Source organism: Pan troglodytes, chromosome 21 (assembly GCF_028858775.2).
Source record: "Pan troglodytes isolate AG18354 chromosome 21, NHGRI_mPanTro3-v2.0_pri, whole genome shotgun sequence".
In the NCBI taxonomy this organism is placed as follows: domain Eukaryota; kingdom Metazoa; phylum Chordata; class Mammalia; order Primates; family Hominidae; genus Pan; species Pan troglodytes.
In genome coordinates, this window is record NC_072419.2 from 32,055,780 (window position 1) to 32,079,587 (window position 23,808).

The 23,808-nt window shown below is 44.8% G+C and overlaps 1 protein-coding gene across 14 annotated transcripts in view; it reads right to left on the reverse strand.

The window, feature by feature from the left end:
• The window catches only part of NINL (ninein like), a 139,110-nt gene that overhangs the window by 68,333 nt on the left and 46,969 nt on the right, over positions 1 to 23,808 (reverse strand). For 12 of the 14 annotated variants that reach the window (XR_010154092.1, XR_010154091.1, XR_010154090.1 and 9 more), the window contains one exon: positions 5,375 to 5,565. Coding sequence is in view for 10 of the 14 variants with exons in the window: in XM_054674918.2 (XP_054530893.1) it covers positions 5,375 to 5,565 (191 nt within the window). In the remaining 4 variants the exon portion in view is untranslated. Of the gene's footprint in view, positions 1 to 5,374; positions 5,566 to 11,918; positions 12,799 to 18,993; positions 19,542 to 23,808 lie in introns of those variants that run through there. The other 2 variants (XM_054674915.2, XM_054674917.2) reach the window with 2 other exon arrangements.

Below are 23,808 nucleotides of genomic sequence, written 5' to 3' on the forward strand. Positions count from 1 at the left end.
ACATAATGCCCCTCCAGCATTCACTTCTTTCCTTCCAGGACTCCAGTTAAAGGGATGCTGGACTTTCTCACTCCATCTGTACCACCTCTTTTTATATCTTCATGCTGCATTCTGGATGACTCCAGTTAATGAATGGTCTCTTCAGCTGTGTCTAATCTGCTGTTAAATGCTTCTATTTAGTTTTAAATTTTGGTGATCATACTTTTCAGTTCTAGACATTTTATTTGGTTCATTGTTCAGATTTGTTACTTCACTTTTCAGACTTCTTTTAGATATTTTTTAAGCTCTAAAAAAATCTCTAATATAGTAACCATAGTTGTTTTATATTTTGTGTCTAACAATTCTAATATCTCACATATTTGCAGGTGTGCTTCCATTGTCAGTTGTTTCTGCTAGTTCTTGCTCATCTGTCTTGTTTGTTTGCCCAGCTTTCCTTTATCATATGCTGGTCATTGTATTTGGCTATTATTTAGGAATAATTTCAGATTTGGGATGGTGGCACTTTTATTGTTTGCTTTGGCTAGGTGCCTATCCATGCAGTGCCAGTAATCTAAGTGCAGGATTTGAGATTATCTAGTGTACTGAGGGATATAAGACCAGACCACAAAGCAGTATAATGACTGACTGCAATTCATCTTTACCCTACAGGTCTTACCCTTCAGGATTCTTCCTTAAATTTGGGGTTGGTTTGTCAACCCTGGGTTTCTACCTCGAATGACTCCGGGTTTTGACATATGTTTCTGGGGCTCTTTGAGGCCCCCAAGGTCACAGATCAATTTCTCAGTTGCTTACTTAAAATCACAAAATATTCTCAGGGAAAATGGGCTTTTGTGTGCTAAGCTTACCTCTCTGGGTACTTAATTTACTACACTTTTTTTTTGTTTGTTTCTGAGACAAGATCTCACTCAGGCTCAATCACAGCTCACTGCAGCCTCAATCTCCCAAGCTCAAGTGATCCTCCACCTTGGCCTCCCGAGTAGGTGGGTCTACATGTGTGTACCACCACCCCCAGCTAATTGTTTTTTATTTTTAGTAGAGACAAGGTCTGGCTATGTTGCCCAGACTGGTCTTGAACTCCTGAGCTCAAGCGATTCTCCTGCCTTGGCCTACCAAAGTACTGGGATTACAGACCCGAGCCACCATGCCCAGCCTATCACAGATTTTTTGACTGGCAATTTCTCACTGATTTATTTGCTCTTTACTGTTTTCAAAATATTTGTTTTTATTATTTTGTTCAGTTTTTCTAGTAGTCCCCCTTGAAAGCTTGGCCTGAGTTAGCTCACTTGCCACTATCAGAACATCTGAACTGCTTCTTCCTTTTTTTAGGGCTGCAAAAAGATTTCAACAAATGGAGCTACCGGATTATTTAACCAATCCCATACTGAAAAAGCTGTTTCCACATTTTTCCTGTCTGAATCAATGCTAGAATGCATACCTTGAATGCATGCCCTTTCACATGAAGATAGAAACTGTGAGTCTTTCCTCCTTGCATCCCTAGCATCTGGTGTTGCCTAGCACATAATAAGTCCCCCCAAAATAGTTGTCAAATACTAAACGAATGATGAAATTGCAATTTTGCTCATTCTAATCACAGATTCTTTTGTGTTGTTGGTAATAATTGCCAGCTGACTTTCTTCCATCCATCAAAGAGCAGTGGGATCAGATGGCCCAGTCTGGTGCCATTTCAGTCTGATACCATCTTGACCACACTTGTCTGTTTTCTTGTGTCCTTCTTTACAGTTCACAAAAGGCGAGCGGCAACCCCATATATTCAGGTATTTTACCAATAAGATACACCATCCCATCTCTGCATGATCTTAGACTCATTCATCACAAAGTAAAGAGGCTGCAATGTGTGATCTAGAGGTACTTTCAACTTCAAATTACAATTGTCTCTCAGTATCCCTGGGGGATTGGTTCCGGGACCCTTGGCAGATACCAAACTCCACAGATGCTCAAGTCCTTCGTATAAAATGTAGTATTTGCATATAACCTATGCGCATCCTCCTGTATGTTTTAAATTAGCTCTAGATTACTTATAATAGCCAATACAATGTAAATACTATGTAAATAGTTTTAGGCTGCATTGTTTAGGAAATAGTGAGAAGAAAAAGGTCCATACCTGTTCAATACAGATGTGACCATCCTTTTTTTTTCTGAATATATATATATGAGAGAATATATATCATATATATATGAGAGAATATATATCATATATATATATATGATATATATATATATATCATATATATATATATGACAAGGTTTCATGCTGTTGCCCAGGCTGGAGTGCAGTGACACAATCACACCTCACTACAGCCTCAAACTCCTGGGCTCAAGCAATCCTCCCAGCTCCCAGCTCAGCCTCACAAGTAGCTGGAATTACAGGTGCATGCCACCACATCCAGCTACCTTTAAGATTCTTCTGTAGAGACGAGGTCTCACTCTGTTGCCCAGGCTAATCTTGAACTCCTAGACTTAAGCAATCCTCTCATATTGGCCTCCCAAAGTGCTGGGATTACACGTGTGAGCCACCGCACCTGGCCTGTTTCATTTTTATGAGATTTCTGTATCAGTAACGTTTATATAATATCATATATGATAGTTACTACAAGGACTGGATATGTAGTATTTGTTTGTTTGTTTGTTTTTTTGAGATGGAGTCTTGCTCTGTCGCCCAGGCTGGAGTGCAATGGCGCGATCTTGGCTCACCGCAACCTCCACCTCCCGGGTTCAAGTGATTCTCCTGCCTCAGCCTCCTGAGTAGCTGGGATTACAGGTGCGTGCCACCATGCCCGGCTAATTTTGTATTTTTATTAGAGACGGGGTTTCACCACATTGGTCAGGCTGGTCTCCACCTCCCGAACTCGTGATCCACCTGCCTTGGCCTCCCAAAGTGCTGGGACTACAGGTGTGAGCCACTGCACCTGACCTGGATATGTAGTATTTGAACTGAAAAGCCAATCCATTCTCCTGGATAAAGGGTTTATCTTGGTTTTGAGACTCCCTGAAATCTCTACCATTGGGTTTCTTGTAGAAAAACTGGGACACCTATACGGATATTTCTGACTTGATACCGCTTCCCTTAAATCTCTGTATGACGTTCCACCTATAGGGGCTGTGGGAGCTCTGCCCTGTCTGTGGTATGAAGCAGAGAAGCAAGCAGAGCCTGAAAAGAAAAATGGTCCACCATGACCAACCATCTCCGAGGAGACAGGATGAAGGGACAGGCAGGGAGAGGTGAACGCTAGGCATCTGCAGCGCCAGCAGGGTGCTCTCGAAATGTTACAGAGAGAAGAGAAAGGATAACGTCAGAGCAGAGTCGAGAGCACTAGTGCAAACAAAGTGACTTCTTAGTTTATCTAACATCTGACTTGCTTTCTGGGAAGCATGGCTGTAGGAGGGGATGGAGCTGGGACAGACGGAAGGACGATGGCTGGACACGCATGGCTATCCCAGGGGGAGCTGAGTCAGAAAGGGCCCGGCTCCTGCCACTGCTTGTGGTACCCAACTTTCTTCTCATCCCCTCCCCACACACATATGAGAAGCCTCAGGCCTCCTGAAAGGAAATTCCGTCTCAGACGAGCTGCTTTTCAGGGTGCGTGTGACAGGGTTCCAGTCAGAAATCTCACGTAACCCAAGCGAATTTCTCTCCTTGCTGATGCTCTAATACCAATCATGGTTATTCTATCAGAATTGGATGTTTCTGTCTTGTATCATTCCTGTAAACATAAAGTGAAGAAATCCTTGGGAATGACATGGCTTATTCAATCAGCAGAGCCTGCAATCTGAACGTGGATCCAAAGTTACTCTTTTGGTTTTGAATTTTCCAAAGTTTGATTTCTAAATTCTTGATTTTTCAAAAATATCAATTCAGCAAGAGACAGACTCAAATTTAAAAAAATATATATATATATAAATAAACGGGACCATCTGTCTGTATTGCTTAAATAACCAGAGAGTTGATTTTTCATAAATGTGCCTTTTGCTCATCTATGTCCCAAACACACTTCCAGGTGATATCAAGAGAAGCTAGATCATTATCTATCAATAACACATTTGCCTTCTTAAGCGCATTGAAAAATGCAGGAATAGAAACCAAAGTCAGAGAAAGGGCATGAGTTTGCCTGAGGAGAGTTCCTTATGAGGGAGTCACAGTGCCCTGCTGACAGGGCAGGTGAGGCTTCTTTGAGGAACTAACAAGAGGTCGGATTCAACCAGACTCTCTACTAGGCCAGCAGTGAGTGGTTCTTTTCTTCATTTGTTTTGGCCCAAGGGCCATTTCAGGAAAATGTACTGGCTGGGTTTCTTTTCCCCAATTCAAAATAAAAATACTGGCTGGGTGCAGTGGCTCATACTTGTAATCATAGCACTTTGGGAGGCCAAGGCAGGTGGATCGCTAGAGCTCAGGCATTCGAGACCAGCCTGGGTAACATGGCAAAACCCCATCTCTACAAAAAAAATACAAAAATTAGCCCGGTGTGGTGGTGCAGGCCTGTAGTCCCAGCTACTTGGGGGACTGAGGCGGGAGGATCGCTTGAGTCTGGGAGGTGAAGGTTGCAGTGAGCCGAGATGGCTCCACTACACTCCAGCCTGGATGACAAAGTGAGACTGTCTCAAAAAAACAAACGAAAAGAAAATACTGAGTCTTGTGGAAAAAATATTATTCCTTCAAAGTTAAGATGACCAACAAGATAAGGCACTGCTGTTAGCAGTAACATCCAGGCATGTTTAAGAAGTAGGAACGGGGAGGTGCTTTTTAGTGTTTTGATCATGAAAGCAGGTTGCAGTCTAGGACCAAGATCCCCATTCTAGATGATCTTGACCTTCTGATAGAAAAGAACCCTCCAATTTCACATTTTCTATCTGGCCTAGATGAAATTATGGGATACTTTTGGACATGGGTATCCTTCGTTCTTTCAACAGTAGCTTGCAATTGTTTTGTCCAACTCCTAGATGGACTTCAAACTGTGAAATTGTGTAAGACAATCTGCCTTCAAGGGACTGTGACGCTGTCTCTGATTACCAGTGTGAGCTGCTCACAGGTCCAACCCATGTGGTCTTTGTGAATCACACACCACTGGCCTATACCAAACTCCTTCCCCATTCTGCCCCTGTGACAAACCACTAAAATATCTCTCTGGAAAAACGAAACCAAACCTCTGGAAGTTACCACATTAAAAACAAGTAATCTTAAGAAACCACTTTCTACAATGTAGAATTTCCATAGAGGGAAAAACTAGGACACTGTTCCATTTGCTAATAACTTTCCTTTGACACTTGAATCCTTATTCGGCTGATATTTATCAAATGCCCATAAGAGCCAACTATAGACCCCGTGCTTTCCTTTATGACAATGAAGTCCAACACTCACCCTGGCGAAATGGTCGTTTCCGAGAAGCGTCTGCAGGAGGACGGGCAGCTGCTGCTCCAGGTGAAGCTTAAGGCAGAGCTGGGTCAGCTCCTGGCGGTCCAGAAAGCCAGTCCCCGTGGTGTCGCAGCTGCTGTAGACTTCCCTGAGCTGCGAGACATAGTGGTTCTCTTCTTCATCCATCCCATAGCAGGCTGGCAGTGTGCAAGGGAAGAAGAAAACATCAGGACACTTTCCCACCTCCCCTCCCATTCCCACACTGCCGGAGAGCACCGAGCTACATGGTCCAAGCAGACGCAGGAGCTGGCATGTGGGGAAGGCACCAGGGACCCTTGCAGGCCCAAGCACACAGTGGGAGGACTCAGCTCCACCCTTGCAGGAGAGGCCAGAGCAGGTTAACAGGGAGTGAGGATAAATAGTCCTTCAGTCGTCAGTCACAAGAACCAGAATTTCTTTGTTGTATGAAAAATATCCATTAGGACAGGTATGGGTGACTCACGCTTGTAATCCCAACACTTTGGGAGACAAAGGCGGGAGGACTGCTTGAACCCAGGAGTTCAAGGCTGCAGGGGCCTTGACAGTGCCACTGTTCTTCAGCCTGGGCAGCAGAGTGAAACCCTATCTCAAAAAGGAAACTATTCTAGAATAATTAGAAAATAGAGATATGTAGTATAAAGAAAACTAAAACCAACAAAAATTCCACTACCATATAAAAACACTACTATTAATATTTTGACCAGCATACAATCTGATTTTTTTTTTTTTTTGGGAGACAGGGTCTTGCTCTATTGCCCAGGCTGGTGTGCAGTGGCGTAATCTCAGCTCACTGCAACCTCTGCCTCCTGGGTTCAAGTGATTTTCCTGCCACAGCCTCACAAGTAGCTGGGACTACAGGTGCACGCCACCACTCCCAGCTAATTTTTCTATTTTTACTAGAGACGAGGTTTCACCATGTTGGACAGGCTGGTCTTGAACTCTTGACCTCAAGTGATCGCCTGCCTTGGCCTCTCAAAGTGCTGGGATTACAGGTGTGAACCACCGCACGCAGCCCAGATTAATTTTTCTGTACACACGTACAAATGTAGTTTTTTTCCTTACAAGGTTTTATGTTTTTTTTTCAAATAATAGGTAGTAAAAATGTTACTGAATTGTACTAAATAAAAGTGCTTACAATAAGGAAAAAAAGGAACGCCAATAAAAATACACAGAGGATGTTAATAAATCACAAAAGATATATATATATAATTAATAACCATCTAAAAATGCTCAAATTAAAACCAAGATATGCTATTTGTAACTGTCAAATTATCAAGACTAAAAATCCTGGATGCCTCTTGTAAGCAGGGGATCTCGTCCACTGCTGGAGGAAGGAATTGGCAAACATTTCTGGGGGGTACTTTGTCTGTATATCAAGAATACTTAAAATATTAACTGGCCTAGTATCTACTTACATGAAATTCCTTATATTTAAGAAAATAGTTACAGACAAAGATATGAGTTCATCAGAATATTATTTATATAAGGACAGGAAAGAAAATAACCTAAAATATCCAACAGAAGAATAGTTTGTCAAATTATTGTGTATTTATATGATAGAATATTAAATAGTCTTGAAATTCACATTTATTTATTTTTGATTGTTTAGAGACAGGTTCTCACTCTGTTACCCAGACTGGAGCGCAGTGGCACAATCATAGCTCACTGTAACCTTGAACTCTTGGGCTCAAGAGATCCTCTTGCCTCAGCCTCTCAAGTAGCTGGGACTATGGATGCATACCACCGTACCCAGCTAATTTATTTAAAATTTTTTTACCAAGATAAGAGTCTCACTATGTTACCCAGGCTGGTCTCAAACTTCTGGACTCAAGTGATCTCCTGCTGCGGCCTCCCAAAGTGCTGGGATTACAAGGTGTAAGCCACTGCACCCAGCCAAAATCACATTTCTGAAAAATATTTAATAGCATGGGCAGTGTAGAAGAATAAAAACTTTATAATAATAGTAATAACTAATCTACTTACTGGTCATTTTACATATAATAATTCATTTATGCCTTATAACAATTCTACCAGGAAGCTTCTGCAACTTTCTGGAGGAAAATATATTTAAAAAAAGGGAAAAAAGAACAAATACATCAAAATGGTAAGAAATGCTTTCATGGTATTACACATTTATATTTCCTATTTTATATATTTTTATATCTCTCAAAAATTTTAGAACAAGTAGAACACTTTTGTAACTAGAAAATGTTACTAAAACACAAAAAACATTAAAGCCCTAAAGATATTCAGATAAACCACATAAAACCACCAATATTAGGCCATCATTCTGACCCACAAAAACGGCAATTTCATATGGTTCAGCCTATAAGGTAGGCACAAGAACTAAGGAACAATTCTAAAAAAGAGAAAATATAAGGAAACAACAACATGAAAAGTCAATCAAGCTCGTTCATAATCAAGTAATTCGTAAACATGAAACAATGAAGCAACATCTCTTTCCAGCAAGGCACAGCACAGTAAATGCCAGTTCTATACAGATGTCGCTTTAATGTGGCGGGAGGGGTTTACTTGCCATCATCCACACAGGGTAGGGAAGTCGGAGTCAGAAAAAGAATGTATGAGGAGTTGAAAATCTGTTCAGATCAACTCCCCAATGGAAAATGTGCATGCTCCTCATCTTACTCAGGAAAACAATATAATCAGTGATATAAAAATTAATGTTGGCCAGGTATGGTGGTGTGAGCCTGTAGTCTCAGCTTCTCAGGAGGCTGAGGCAGGAGGATAGCTTGAGCCCAGGATTCAAGGCTACAGTGAGCCATGATCACACCACTGCACTCTAGCCTGGGTGACAGAGCAAGATCTTGTCTCTTAAAAAAAAAAAAATTAAGTAGAATCTTCATGGTGACATTAAACTGATTGTAGAAGGTGAACACATCTGACCTTTTAATTAAACACCTGTTGATAAGCTGTTAAAAACAGCCAGTATCTACACTGAGAATGAACAAACCTGTTCATAGTCTCAGATGTGCAGGTGAAAATGATAATCTGCTCAGCATCTGCAAGGGCCTGTCCTATTTGCTAATCAAATTACTCAACCCTTCTCAGACAGGAGTAGACAGAGGTTCAGACAGGGCAAAGACGAGTGAACTGTGAACATCTGCCTCCTCTTTCAGATTGTTTTGAGATGGTAACAATGAAAATGGACAGAAAACCATAAACAATAAATCGGAAAGCAAACTAAGCCTGGGCAACATGGTGAGACCCCGTCTCTACAAAAAATAGAAAGAACTAGCTGGGGGTGGTGGTGCATGCCTGTAGTCCCAGCTACTTGGGAGACTTAGGTAGGAGGATCACCTAGAGGCCAGGAAGTCGAGGCTGCAGTGAGCTGTGATAGCGCCACTGCACTCCAGCCTCAGCAACAGAGCCAGACTCAAAATAAATAAATAAATAAATAAATAAATAAATAAATAAATAAATAAATACAAATGAAAAAGAAAGACAAGTGGTAAAATTCAGAATGCAAAAGGCAAGGAATGGGGACAGAGGGCAGAGTGGCTGGTGGAAGGACCCCAGGCGAAGGTGAGCAGGATGCCTCCAGGGCTCACCCAGCCCACCAGGGCCCAATTTCCAGCCCTTTCCCGTGTCTCCAAGAATCATGAAAAAATCTGTTTTGAAAATTCCTCCACTTTTTTTCTCTTTTATGTTTAGTTGTAACCAATTCAACCATTTAAAGCATATAAAATAAAGAAAATATAATAAGCCTGTCCCTTTACCCTCCCTGCTTCCCAGAAGAATCACTGCTTGGAACACAGGCTTTGAGATCATTTCTAAGTCTCTAGAACAGATGGGCGGTGAGGCACACGCACGTACATAACACATAGACACACATGTATTTTCACATAAGTATAATAAGTATAACACTGAACACATTATTTTCCAACTTGTTTTTAAACTTGCACTGAGAGATTGTTCCCTGCCTCCCTCATTTTAAAAAATACAACGCGCTCTTGTGTGCAGGGCTGTAACATCATGTATCTAAGTATTCTCAGAGAGAGACGTTGGGCAAATCCAGGGTTTTCTCTTACATCACCTCCTGCTTGTATGGGCATATGTAATCTGAGGGGCAGGGGAGTATCGGGGGAAATTCAGCCAGATATCGGGCAAAATTCACCCCCGATATTTCACATAGGTTCTTTTCTATTTTCCCTAATCGTCGGCCAGTTTGAGAAATAAAGGGACAGAGTACAAAAGAGATAAATTTTAAAGCTGGGTGTCTGGGGAGGCATCACATGACGGTAGGTTCCGTGATGCCCCCCAAGCTGCAAAACCAGCAAGTTTTTATTAGTGATTTTCAAAAGGGGAGGGAGTGAGCGAATAGGTGTGGGTCACAGAGATCATGTGCTTCACAAGGTAATAGAATATCACAAGGCAAATGGAGGCAGGGCAAGATCACAGGACCACAGGACCAGGACGAAATTAAAATTGCTAACGAAGTTTCAGGCACACATTGTCATTGATAACATCTTATCAGGAGACAGGGTTTGAGAGCAGACAACTGGTCTGACGAAAATTTTATTAGGTGGGCATTTCCTCATCCTAATAAGCCTGGGAGCGCTACCGGAGACTGGAGCTTATTTCATCCCTACAGCTCAGCCACAAAAGACGGCTGCACTCAAGGGGGCCATTTTAGAGGCCCACCCTCAGGGACGCATTCTCTTTCTCAGGGATGTTCCTTGCTGAGAAAAAGAATTCAGCGATATTTCTCCCATTTGCTTTTGAAAGAAGAGAAATATTGCTCTGTTCTGCCCAGCTCACAGGTGGTCAGAGTTTAAGGTTATCTCTCTTGTTCCCTGAACATTGCTGTTATCCTGTTCTTTTTTCACTGTGCCCAGATTTCATATTGTTCAAACACACATGCTCTACAAACAATTTGTGCAGTTAATGCAATCATCACAGGGTCCTGAGGCGACATACATCCTCCTCAGCTTACGAAAATGATGATGGGATTAAGAGATTAGAGTAAAGACAGGCATAGGAAATCACAAGGGTATTGACTGGGGAAGTGATAAGTGTCCATGAAATCTTCACAATTTATGTTCAGAGATTACAGTAAAGACAGGTGTAAGAAATTATAAAAGTATTAATTTGGGGATCTAATAAATGTCCATGAAATCTTCACAATTTATGTTCTTCCACCATGACTTCAGCCAGTCCCTCCGTTTGGGGTCCCTGACTTCCCGCAACAGGGGAGAAGACAAAACCTCCTGCATCGAACATCCCTGCTCCTTCCTCTTCGTGAGCTCTGAAAGGTATGAAGCAACCACTGTTTCCTCCTGACCGTGCCCCAAAAGCTGTGCCTTTGGGAAGGTCCAGGAGTGCTTCCCAGACAGCGAGGCTTGGAGGAAACGCGGCTGGGCTGTTTTCCCAATGTCAGAGGGTAAAAAAGGGATCTCTTCATCTCCCGGCTGTGGGCAAGTCCTGCACCTAAGCCAGCTGGGGGTGCCTGGCCTTGGCTCTCAGCTCTCCCTACACCACAGCTATTTTTACTACACAGGGGAAGGCACAAAATGGGGACTCAAAGTTCTTTCTCACGGGCATCTTTCCCTTTCTAAACAAGATGGGGAAAGTCTCAAACTGGGGCCTGCAGAGCCCTGGCTGCCCTTAGAAGGACAGCTCTGTGTGTGGCCAGGCCTGGCCCACGACACTGCAAACCCTCTGTGGAACTAAGAGAGGCACAAAAAAGGAAAGACCCTGCCATGGCTGGGACTGCAGGGGCAGCAAGGCTGGAGAATGAGCTCCTTCCCTGCCACTCACAGCAGCTGGGCCTACCAGTCCCTTCCATGCGTGGGGCTCTCAGGAGGCCCCAGCCACACCGCTTCCCTTCCTCCCAGTGCCCCAGATTCACGTTTTCAAGGCTGGGCTAGGATTTTCAGAAGAGGGAAGGAGCTTCAATTCCCGTATGACTACGAATAAAGCATCCACAGGAGGGCTGGCCAGCAGGGCTGGCGTCTGGCAAAGAGCGGTCCCCTCTGGCCCTGTCTTTGCAGGCTCATGGCATAGGCAGTAGGGGGAGCCCACCCATCTGACCAGCCAGCCCCCAAGGGGACCTGCAGCTCTGCTCCACTGTCCCCATGTGAGCAGGGAAATACAGGCAGCCCCCACCACTTCTCAAGGCTGCACTAAGCCTTCTCAAAGCCCATGGCTGAGTTACTGAGCATTCAGAGCCGCTCCTCTCCTCTCCTCTCCCTAACTCCTGCGTCTCAGACTCTGCCCAGAGAGCAGCTGCTTCACCTACTGGTGAGTCAGGTGCGGGCAAGCAGGTGAGTCAGACACAGCAGGTCTACAAGCCAGTCAAAGACCTTTCTGTGACAATTTGCCAGCATATGGCCTAACCCCTATCCAAGACAATATCCAGCCACATTTTCAAAATAAAGGAAACGAGGAGGTACTGTCTCCTCCCATACACCCGATAGAACCTGTCCTCCCCTCACCCCAGGAAAAGGGGCAAAGCGTCTTTCCGTAACCTCTCAAATACCCCATGACCAACCTTAGCAAATGAGGCAGTTGGAAACCCTGGCCAGGAAGGCTTAGAAAAACTCCAAGGCTCCACAGAAGACTGCATTCACCTGGAAAGCGGCCCGGCTCAGCCACATAGGAACCCCACTGCAGAGAGGCTGGCCGCTTCAAGTGGCTGCCCTGGGATCCAAGAGCCCCAGAACACAGCCCAGGCAACACGACAGCAGACAAACCATGAACCCCGCAGAACTGTGGAGGGTCTCAGAAGCAGTGGAGCAGCCTGAAGGTGGGGCTTAGAATTCCAATGTTCATACACACTCCACTCCCTGGAGTCTGGAGCCGATGATGCCAGGTGGATGTGGGAGAGGAGAATAATGAAGGGGCTGAGCCCAAAACACACACACGCGCACACAGAAAAATTGCACTACCCAGAGAAGGAAAGAGGAAAGCCACTTCAGCCAGGAAACAAAACAGACTGCTGGGCAAAAAGAACGATCCGAGACCAAGGGAAGTTTCCTGGACACTGACATGTTACAGTGGCAAAACAAACGTCAACAGCAGAATCGGAAGACAAGGAAAGCTCCTATAAAGTGTATCTAAACAATAAAGATAAAAAATGAGAGAGAAAAAAAGGGAAATTAAAAATCAATTCCATACAGTAGTCAAATCAGTGTGGTCTCAGCACAGGCAGACATAGACCCATGGAACAGAATACAGACCCCAGAAATCAACCCCCATGCATACAGTCAAATGATCTTCAACAAGGGTGTCAAGACCACAAAACGGGAAAAAGACTGTCTCTCCAATAAATGCTGCAGGGAAAACTACAGATATCCACAAGCAAAAGAACTCAGTTTAACCCTTGCTTTCTACAATATACAAAAATTAACTTTTGTAAAATTTACCAAAAATGGATCAAAGACCTTAAATGTAAGACCTAAAACTATAAAGCTTTTTATAATTTTAACTAAAATAGTGTAATAGTTTTATAAACAGAGAGAAAGCTTCATGATGTTGGATTTGGCAGTGATTTCTTAGATATGTCACTAAAAGCACAGGCAACAAAAGCAAAGATACACAAAGGGGACTACATCAAACTTGAAAACTTGAAGGCACTGCGGGGCCAGGCTGGTGGGAGCAGGGGAAGCCAAAAGAAAAGTAGGTAAACTCTAAGTCTGTCCTTCTTCCTGGCCCAGGATACACAGTCCTCCTGTGCCCAACTTCTCACCAGACACCTGCACGTTAGCTCACTGCAACCTTGGCCTTATCAGTACTGCACAAAGCCCTCTTCAGCATGCAGCATAAACACTATTCTATAAAATCCCCAACAAAGCTTTGTCTCTTTGCAGTCAGCTCCTCTCTTCCTGCTGTGCCTGTTGCTCCCTTGCAATGTATTTTTCTCCTTTCTCTCTGCCTTTCTTGGTAAATTCTTCTTACCCCTGCGCTGCCAGCCCCAGACAGTTGCCGCTCACCTGAAAACAGCATCTCAAAGAGATACAGTCATGTATCACTTAACAACGGTGATAAGTTCTGAAAATGTGTTGTTAGGTGATTTTGTTGTTATGCAAACATCACAGAGTGTACTTACACAAACCAAGATAGCATGGCCTACCACAAACCTAGGCCACAAGCAGGTTCGTGTACTGAACACTGGAGGCAATTGTAACACAATGGTAATCCAAACATATCTAAACATAGAAAAGGTACAGAACTACAGTATTATAATCTTATGAGACCACCACTGTATATGCAGTCCATTGCTGACTGAAATATTGTTATGTGGTGTGTGACTATATGTACTGTCATCCCTCAATATCTATAGGGGGTGGTTCCAGGACCTCTCATGGATACCAAAATCATAGATGCTCAAGTCCCTCTATAAAATGATGTAGTATTTGCCTATAACCTATGCATATCCTCCCGTATACTTTAAATCACCTCTAGATTACGTATAATACCTAAGACGAGGTAAATGCTGTGTAAGTAGTTGTTATACCATATTGTTTAGGGAATAATGACAAGAAAACAAAAAGCCTCTACATGTTCAGTATAGAGGCAACCATCACATGCCTAACTACATTTTTGATTCGTGGTTAGTTAAATCCACAGATGTAGAACCCACAGACACAAAAGACTCACTGTACTTCTGTGTATAATGAAATATTATTACACCTCAAAAAGGAGGAAAATCTTTTCATTTGCAACAACATGGATACGCCTAGAGGACATTAACGCTAAGTGAAATAAGGCCGGCACAGAGAGACAAACGCCACAGACCTTACTCAGATGTGGATTCTAGAGCAGCTGGCCGCAGAGAAGCTAAGAGTGAACAGGAGTGGCCAGGGGCTGGCGTCGGGGGTTGTGGAGTTGTTGGGTAGGGGTGCAAAGGTTTGGGTAAGACATGAATAAGTTCTGGTGATCTACTGTACAACGTGGTGACTATAGTTAATAATAACATATCGTATACTCAAAAATTGCTATGAGAGTAGATCTTAAATGTCACCACAAAAAGTATTAAGTATGTGAGGGGACAGATATGTTAATTAGCTAGATTTAACAATTTTATAATGTATACATGTATCAAAACATAATTTTGTACACCATAAATATATGCATTTTTGTCAATTATACCTTCATAAACTGGGGTGGGGGAGAAGTTCTAGAGATCTGTTACAAAACTAAGCGAATCTAGTTAACATTACAGAACTGTACACTTAACAACGGTTAAGAGGGTAAATTTCATGTTGTGTTTTTTACCACCATCAAATTTAAGTAAAACATATTTTTTTAAAATAAAGAAAGAAAAGTGTTCAAAATATGGTGACCTGCTTTCTGAAACTGCCCAACTCTGTTCTCCTACAGCACTTTTATCTGGATTTTCTCCTTGCCTCCCTCTCCCACAAAATAATCAATCCCAAATCTCTCGACATCCTTGAAAAGCCCAGAAAAGGGAGCCAAGGGAAGGGAAAGGGGAAATGATTAGAATAATACAAGACTTTTCCAAGCACACAGATGGAAAAGTCATTCCGCTTGGGACAACAAATGAAAAACACCCGCGCCAAGCACACCCTTGTGAACTTCAGAGCAAACTAACGAGTGAGCCCTACAGATGTCCAGAGAGAAAGAGCAGCCCCACATCACAGCAACAGGGATCAGAATGGCACCATGCCCGCAGCAGCAAGGCTGAAAGTTCAGAGCCAACCCAGGGCCTTCCATGTGCTCAGGGTAAATGACTTTCCACCTACCCAAGAGACTATATAACCCACGCTGAATACCCACTTCAGCAAAATAAGGGGTGAACCAAGAAAGTCAAAGACACAGGCTCACGATCTGGGCTCCATCCAAGACAAGAGGCTTTGGTGTAGGAGCTCAGCCAGGCCAGGGATGGGAGGTGACCAACCCCAACAGACTGCTGTGTACTGCCCACTGAGCATTTGAGAAAAATAGGGATAGGCTTTTGACAAGGCTGATGGAGCATCTGGAAAAAATAAGAATAAGTTCATTAAAAAGTAAGCCAGGGCTGGGTGCAGTGGCTCACGCCTATAATCCCAGTACTTTGGGAGGCTCAGGCAGGTGGATCACTTGAGGTCAGGAGTTCAAGACCAGCCTGGCCAACATGGTGAAATCCTGTCTCTACAAAAATACAAAAAATACAAACATTAGCTGGGCATGGTGGCAGGCGCCTAAAATCCCAGCTACTCAGGAGGCTGAGGCAAGAGAATCGCTTGAGCCTGGGGGGCAGAGTTTGCAGTAAGCTGAGATCATGCCACTGCACTCCAGCCTGGGCGATAGAGTAAGACTGTCTCCAAAAAAAAAAAAAAAAAAAAAAAAAGGTAAGCCAGTAAAAGCCCAGACAACATCAGCCTCCATAAAGCCAAACCTGGCAAAAGAGTAGAAGTGTAATCATGAGCAACCTGTTGGTTCTGCAGTGGACAATGTTATGCAATGACAACAGCAAAAATGCACAGTGGCCACTCGGGAGCCTAGAGAGTATAAGAAATAACAGCAGAATGAGGTTTAATTACCTTGCTCATACTCTGTATGCTATAAAACAGTACAATTAGGATGTGGACATGAGTATCAGGAGAAATATCTAAGACTGAAATGTGGTTGCCTCTAAGGAGAGAGATGGGGAGATGAAGGCAACAGAGCGGGGTAGTTGATGTCAACATACACTTTTTTTAAACTTTCTGACTTCCTTTGTTTTTGAAACAGGGTCTCCCTCTTGTTGGCTGGGGTGCAGTGGAGTTGATCACGGCTCACTGCATCCTCAACCTCCTGGGCTCAAGTGATCCTCCCACCTCAGCCCCCAAGCAGCTGGGACTACAGGTGTGCACCACCCTGCCTGGCTACTTTTAAACTTTTTTGTACAGATGCAGCTTCCCTATGTTACCCAGGCTGGTCTCAAACTCCTGGGCTCAAGTGATCCTTCTACCGGGGCCTCCCAGAGGGCTGGGATTACAGGTGTGAGCCACCACATCGGCCTGAATGTTTTCATTTTTAAGCCATGTGAGTATGTTATTTGACGAAACAAAAACTGATGTAAATCCAATGGGTCAACGAGCAGCGCACCTGCTGGCTCTGCACATACAACCCAGCAGTGCTCCTGGGGAGGTGTGAAGTTCATTATGGAGCCAGTCATCCCCACACACAAAATTAAAACAGAGTACAGAATACCATAGTAAACACTGAACTTCACGGATGCAGCACCCCACATGCACAGCAGTGTGGCTGTCAGGTAGCACCACCCTCTGTGGGTGATGGGGATGCGTCATGGGGAGGCCCTCTGGAGGGACAGCCCTGGGCTGCTGCAGGTGGAGGGTGGTTGTGGGGAGGAGGAACCTGGAAACGAGTTTCGTGTCTTCACCGTCCCATTGTGGGGGGCGCAGCTGCCTCAGGACACTGTCTCCTTCAGGCCCACGGTGGCACCACAGGCCACCATTAACAGGGCTCCTGACAAGAGTTGAAATGCACGTCACGTTAACTGCACACCTACACTTGCAGCCGCACATCTACACTCGCACTCTTGCTGCTCGGTCTCTCTCCCTCCCCCTTTCTCAGGGACCCAGCCTCTACCCACCCCAGCGGTATCCACGGGACCAATATGGTGCCCTGCCCAGGCTGGGGACTCTCCTGGGGTTGGAGCTTGGCTTATCTGGGTGAAAGACACCAGGGCGTGAGATGCTGGTGGCCGCCCCTGGCCCATCCCAACCCCGCAACGCCACTGGAAGATGAACATGTGTCACCGAGTGAAGGGCAGGGAGGCATGGGCGTGGCCTGTGCACCTCAGGCACTGTCCTGAGAGGGGACTCCTGTGGTCGCCAGGCGAGGGGAGCTCTGTTTCTGTCCAGCTTCTTCCTCTGAAAGCAGGGGCTGAGAGGGGTGGGCTGCCCCACCTCTGCTGTGGCCTGTGGTCCTATGAAAAGGCCTTGCTCCTGGGCAGTGGACCACCATGGAAGGGAGGAGTCTGCCAGGTCCTGTAAAAATACTACATGGTATATTTTTTTTCTTCCACCACAACATAAATTACACCCACATTTGCTTTCCAGAGTTCTCTCAGCTCACCCCAGCCTCCTCTGGGTAAGGAATCCTTTGATGCCCTGGACCTGGTGTAGATGGTGGGCAGCTCTCAGGGGCACAGCCAGGGCAGACATGGTCCTAGGCTGCCATGTGTGGCTGGCCAACCATGGCATGGCCTCTGCTCCCAGGCATGGACATGGCCTGGCTCCAGGGTCACAGTGATGGGTAGGACTGGGGAGCAAAGGGCTGGGGAGCACAGAACTGGGGAGAAAGCCGCCCCAACTCTCCCCAGAGCTGGGGAGCACAGAACTAGGGAACACAGGGGTGGGTAGCACAGAACTGAGGAGAGCACAGAACTGGGGAGCACAGGGGTGGAGAAGCACAGAACTGGGGAGCACAAGGCCGGGGAGCACAGGGCTGGGGAACACAGGGTCAGGGAGCACAGAGCTGGGCTTCAGGCCCTGACCAAGGGTGGCAGCAGAAGACACTTGCCAGCCAGGGCACCTTGGCTGTCAGCTGCTGCTGGAGAGGCCCTGCCCACTGACCTGCAGTGTTTGATCAAATGACATGAGTGCTGCCCTTTAGTGACTGGTGGGCACTTGATAAATGTTACCAAAACGTACACTAACATGGGCAGGGCTGGGGTCAGCTCACTGGCAAGAGTGCTGATGCCCAGAATCCAGTGTCCAATTTCCCTGCAGCACAGTTGTGTGCACACTCACAGCATCAGCTGGGACAGCAAAGATAAGGAGTCAGCGAACAGCCATGCTCCTGCTGCCAGGGTCAACAGAGAGAGGCCAAGGTCACATGCCAGGGTTCACAGCAGCGGGATCTTCCTGACCCATGCAAAGACAACCCTGGATAAACAGAGGCTGGCAATGCTGACTCCACAGCCATGGAGAACCAGCAACCTGGCCCATACCTCGCTGTGAGGCCGCAGGGCCCCTGAGCGGCCAAGGCAGGCAGCTCAGCTCTGGGCAAGTCCCAGCTCCTGCCACTTGTGGCCTCGCGGTCTACGGGGTGAACTAAACACCTGCTACTAAGGGGGCGATGATTGAAAAGGCCAGGCGCTCCATACGGAGACTGCTGCTTACTCACTACACGCTGTAATACTGCCACCAAGGACACCAGAACTACCGTCCCATGTATGTACAGGTGCCCAGAATCCCAGTTTCATGCTGCTCAAACCCTATTTCCAGAGGCGCCTAGCTGCAAATCGGCCTTCCCCTCCCTCCCTACTTGGAGATACAACCAATGCAAATGACAGAACACTGAGGGGAGAAAGCCGCCCTAACTCTCCCCAGGGAGCCCACAGCGTGTGAGCCGCCCACCCACAGCCCTCTGTTTAGACTCCCCAAAGCCTCTGTGTGAGGGCAGAGGCAAGGACACCCCTTCTCTATCATCCTTCCACAGACCCATGGGGCAGAGGAAAGAAACGGAGCTTTCCCTGAACTCTCAGGACCAAGACATTCATCCAGCACTGCCACTGCACACCCCTGCGGGTTCCCGGGGGCTCCCAGGCCTGCGCAGGCGCCTCAGTGCAGCCTCACAACAAGCAGCTCACTGTAATAATACACACTGTTTACCTGCGCAGTTCAGAGGCCTCTTCAGTTTCTTCTTCATGCAAACTGAATTATTAATACTCCTTGGTATTCCACATGTGCATAAAATGTTTGCATGTCAAAATCACCAGAAAATCTGGCCAGTATTCAGCAGCTGACTACAAAATTGAGGGCAATATTCCAGATAAAAAGCAACACAGTTTCTCTTAGTTTCATTTTTGGAAATTGGAATGAGTAGGCTCTCAATAATCCTAATGCTATAAAGCTTAATTTAAGATACAAACATAAACTTTGCCACCAAGTGAAAGAAAATCCTGTTTTCATCCAGAGGGGAAAAGCCTGTCCCCAAACAAACTGGACACTGCCCCAGAGACATATGACGTTGTCATCGCTCTGCAGGACAGTGCAGCCCTCTGGAGGCCGGAGGAGCAAGGTGTTGGTTTGCATTTAATTTAGTTAATTTATGCACAGTGACGAGGGAATTTAAGCTATGCCCCCCAGAATCCACTGGGCATTAAGGGCAGAGAAGAGATTCATGACCACTCGGAGGCAGCCTAGGTGTGCCAATCACCTAGGGACCCAGAGTGTCCGTAACGGGAAGCCATTCCCAACAAGGATCTCTGTAAATCCCGCTCACCCAGAAAGAACAGGGCTGAGGCAGCCCTTTGAGGGTGTTCCTTTTTAATCTGGAAAGATGTTATAACCCCAATAAAACACTGAAGCCAGTGCCTACCTTCCAGCTGAACAGACCTCAGTGCTACTTCCAATGGCCTTGCCAGCAGGAATCAACCTTCACACTCCGGCAGTTCTGAGCTCTGCTTTAAGTGTTTTCATGGTTTTCGCTTATTTTTCAAAATTTTTGCTATTTATTTATTTTGCAGGCACAGACCCAAAATATCTCAACAATCAAGTTTGAAAAGCTATCCCTTTTTTTTATCAAATAAGGTTTAAGAAGCTTTTTTATTGTTTCAGTCCCAAAAATATAAAAATAAGCTTATACCTCATTTAAGTGTTAATACTTACTTTCCCTACAAAGTAGATTTTTAGACTAAAAACTACAAAGATACCAAACGTTAAAACTGTCCTAGAACACCTTTCTGTGGTCTCCTAAAAAAAGACACCTCGGTACCTATCAACGCCAGACTCTGCTTACAAAGTCTCCGGTTTTAATGTGGGTTCTGCCACTTTCTAGCTCTGTGGTCTTGGACACATTACTTCACCTCCCTGAACCTCAGTTTCGTGATCTGAACAACCTGATTAGGACATTCTGAGCATTAAAAGAGCTAATGCTAAGCATGCTAACATGTTAGGTACTGAGACCCGTGCCTGATGGCAAGTACTGAATAAATGTTACCATGCCCCATTATACGGGCAAATGTGTCTGGGACTGTACACATGTCTCTAACCATCTACAAGCTGGGTGGGCATTTATAGCTTCCAAGATAAATAATCATATACAGCTAATCCTGTAAGTTCCTATTGTATGTCAATGTATGTAAAGACTTTTATATCCACACATACTTATATTCATGCTAGGACTATAGCTATAGATGCAAAATTTATATGTGTATCCATATAATTACAAAATATCCATACAATTAGTTATAGACATGAGATTATCCACATACACTTCTATGTATATAAAATGAGCTCTTTCTATATATATCATTACAAAAATAGGAAACTTTATTCTCAGCATCAGTATCAACTTCTAACATAAATCTACTGTAAAGAAAGCAATAGTTCCTCTTTTTTACTGGAAATAGCCAATAACAGAAATAGAAGAAATGAGAGAACTAGAAGAGCACATTTGCAGCTACCACTGTAATAGCTGTAATAAGACAAGAATCATCCGTGTATGATCAAAAACAATGGGAGGAGTGACACTGTGCACACCAGCAGGGCAGGAAGCTCTAGGGGGTCAGACGTTCCCACAGAAACTACTGAGCAACTGCAATCAACTATTTCAAAACTCTGCAATCATTTCAGATCCTTATGGGCCTGCTACCATCCCTGTTCCTCAGCCCTTGTTCCTGCTGCCCTAGAGCTGGATGACAGCAGCCTGCACTCCTGGGGTGTCTGGCTGGTGCCAGAGTGGGCAGTGGGGACCCTGTCCTCCAAAGCATGGGTTCAGGGTTTTGGTTGGTCTAGTGGTTCCTTTAGGGAATGAAGCAGACTTTGCCTTGCATTCAGCCTTCCTGGGCTACAGAAGCTTCCCTCAAAAGCGTCTATCAGAATATATAAAGGGATGGGAATACCTTTTGGGAAGGAAGAAACTTTGTCAGGTCACTGGCTGACTGTGAAGAACAGAAACTTCAGTCACTGCACACAGGAAAGATTACACAATTTGAAGAATGAAGAAAAAGAATGAAGAAAAATGAACAGAGTCTGAAGGTCAAGTGTACAATCATACACATCAGAGGAGACCAAGAAGAAGAATGGGGCAGAAAAAACATTCACAGAAAAAATGGCCAAAAACTTCTCAAATCTGATGAAAGACATGCATATTTGGATCCAAAAGGTAAGAAACCCAAAAAGAATATTCTTAAAGAGATCCACACTGAGACTCATTATAGCCATATGGTCAAACCTTAAAGGCAAATAGAGAATTCTGAAAGCAGCCAACCAGCAGCCCTCGAAGATGCTCTATGGAGTAGCCATTCTTTTGTTTCTTCACTTCTCTAATAAACTTGCTTTCACTAAAAAAAAAAATAAAAAAAAAAAAAAAAAAAAAAAAGCCTGGGCATGGTGGCTCATGCCTATAATCCCAGCACTTTGGGAGGCTGAGGCGGGCGGATCATTTGAGGTCATGAGTTCGAGACCAACCTGGTCAACATGGTGAAACCCCCCCCTCTCTACTAAAAACACAAAAATTAGCCAGGGGTAGTGGAAGGCACTACTCGCCTGTAATCCCAGCTACTTGGGAGGCCAAGGCACGAGAACTGCTTGAACCTGGGAGGTGGAGGCTGCAGTGAGCCAAGATCGCACCACTGCACTCCAGCCTGGGCAACAGAGCAAGACTCCGTCTTCAAAAAAAAAAAAAAAAGAAAAGAAAAGAAAAAGAAATATGGCTTATGGTTTATTAATATGAAAGAAAAAAGTAAAATTATCTGTTTGTAGATGATACAATCTGTGTAGAAAATCCTAAAGATTACACAGACACACACACCTCCCTCCCAAATACCCACCCACCTGTTAGAAACAATAAGTGAATTCAGCAAAATTGCAGGATACAAAATCAGCACTTAAAAATCAGTTGCAGCCGGGTGTGGTGACTCATGCCTGTAATCCCAGCACTTTGGGAGGCTAAGGCACACAGACAGCTTGAGCTCTGGAGGTCCAGACTAGCCTGGGCAACATGGCAAAACCCCATTTCCACAAAATATACAAAACGTAGCCGGGCTTGGTGCTTTGTGCCTGTAGTCCCAGCTACTCAGGAGACTGAGGTAGGAGTGAGGCAGGAGAATAGGCTCTGGAGGAGGGAACCTATGGCTGTTTCATGCCCAACTAAATTGAAAGGAAAATCCTAACTTTCGACGCCTAAGTAACAAAAGGACCAGAGGCTACTCAGGCTACTCCCTTTGCAAACTCCCAACCTTTTCTGCGTGGTAGATGGGAAATTGGCTGTCCGCAACCAATCAGACTGATTGTGGGTGGAGTCCTCCTTTGCAACTTTGTAACTTTACCTTAGCCTCTGATTGGCTGCAAAATGCAACCAATCAGATGTTGCACAAGAGCGTAACATTTGTAACTCCACTTCAGCCTCTGGTTGATGTTGAAAGCAACCAACTGCAGGCCACCACATGAGGTGAGCATGAAGTGGCCAATGGCAAACCTCTAGCCGGAGGTTTCTGGACAGGAGAAGATTCTACATGCAGGCCCTTGAGGCGCTGCTCAGCCCGCTCCCACCACTGTGGAGTGTAGTTTCGTTTTCAATAAATCCTTGCTTTGGCTCTTTCGTGGCTTCATTCTTTCTTTGCTTTGCTGGGTGTTTGGTCCAATTCTTTGTTCAAAATGCCAAGAACCTGGATAACTTGGAGTCAAGACCCTCTACCAGTAACAGATGGATCACCTGAGCCCAGGAGGCAGAGACTGCAGTGAGCAAAGATTATGCCACTGCACTCCAGCCAGGGCAACTGAGTGAGGCTGTGTCTCAAACAAAAACAAACAAACAAACAAACAAAAAATCAGGTGCAATTCTATATACCAGCAATGAACAATCTGAAAAGGAAATTACGAAAACAACTCCATTTATAATAGCATCAAAAGGAATAAAATACTTCGAAACAAATTCAATGCAATCCCCAACAAAATCTCAAAGTCACATTTTGGAGAAATGAAAAAGCCCATCCTCAAATTTATATAAAATCTTCAGTGACCCCTAATAGCCAAAACAATCTTGAAAAAGAAGAACCAAGTTGGAGCACTCAAAATTCTAGTTTTGAAGCTCACTACAAGGCCACAGAGTAATCAAAACACTGTGGTAATGGAAAGAATGAAGATGGACTCTTACCTTACATTATATATAAAAATTAGGCCAGGCGCGGTGGCTCACGCCTGTAATCCCAGCACTTTGGGAGGCCAAGGTGGGCGGATCACCTGAGGTCAGGAATTCAAGACCAGCCTGCCCAACATGGCAAAACCCTGTCTCTACTAAACATACAAAAAATTAGCAGGGCCTGGTGGCAGGCACCTGTAATCCCAGCTACTCGGGAGGCTGAGGCAGGAGAATCACTTGAACCCAGAAGGCGGAGCTTGCAGTGAACCGAGATCGCACCACTGCACTCTAGCCTGGGTGACAAGAGCAAATCTAAAAAAAAAAAAAAAATTAACTAAAAA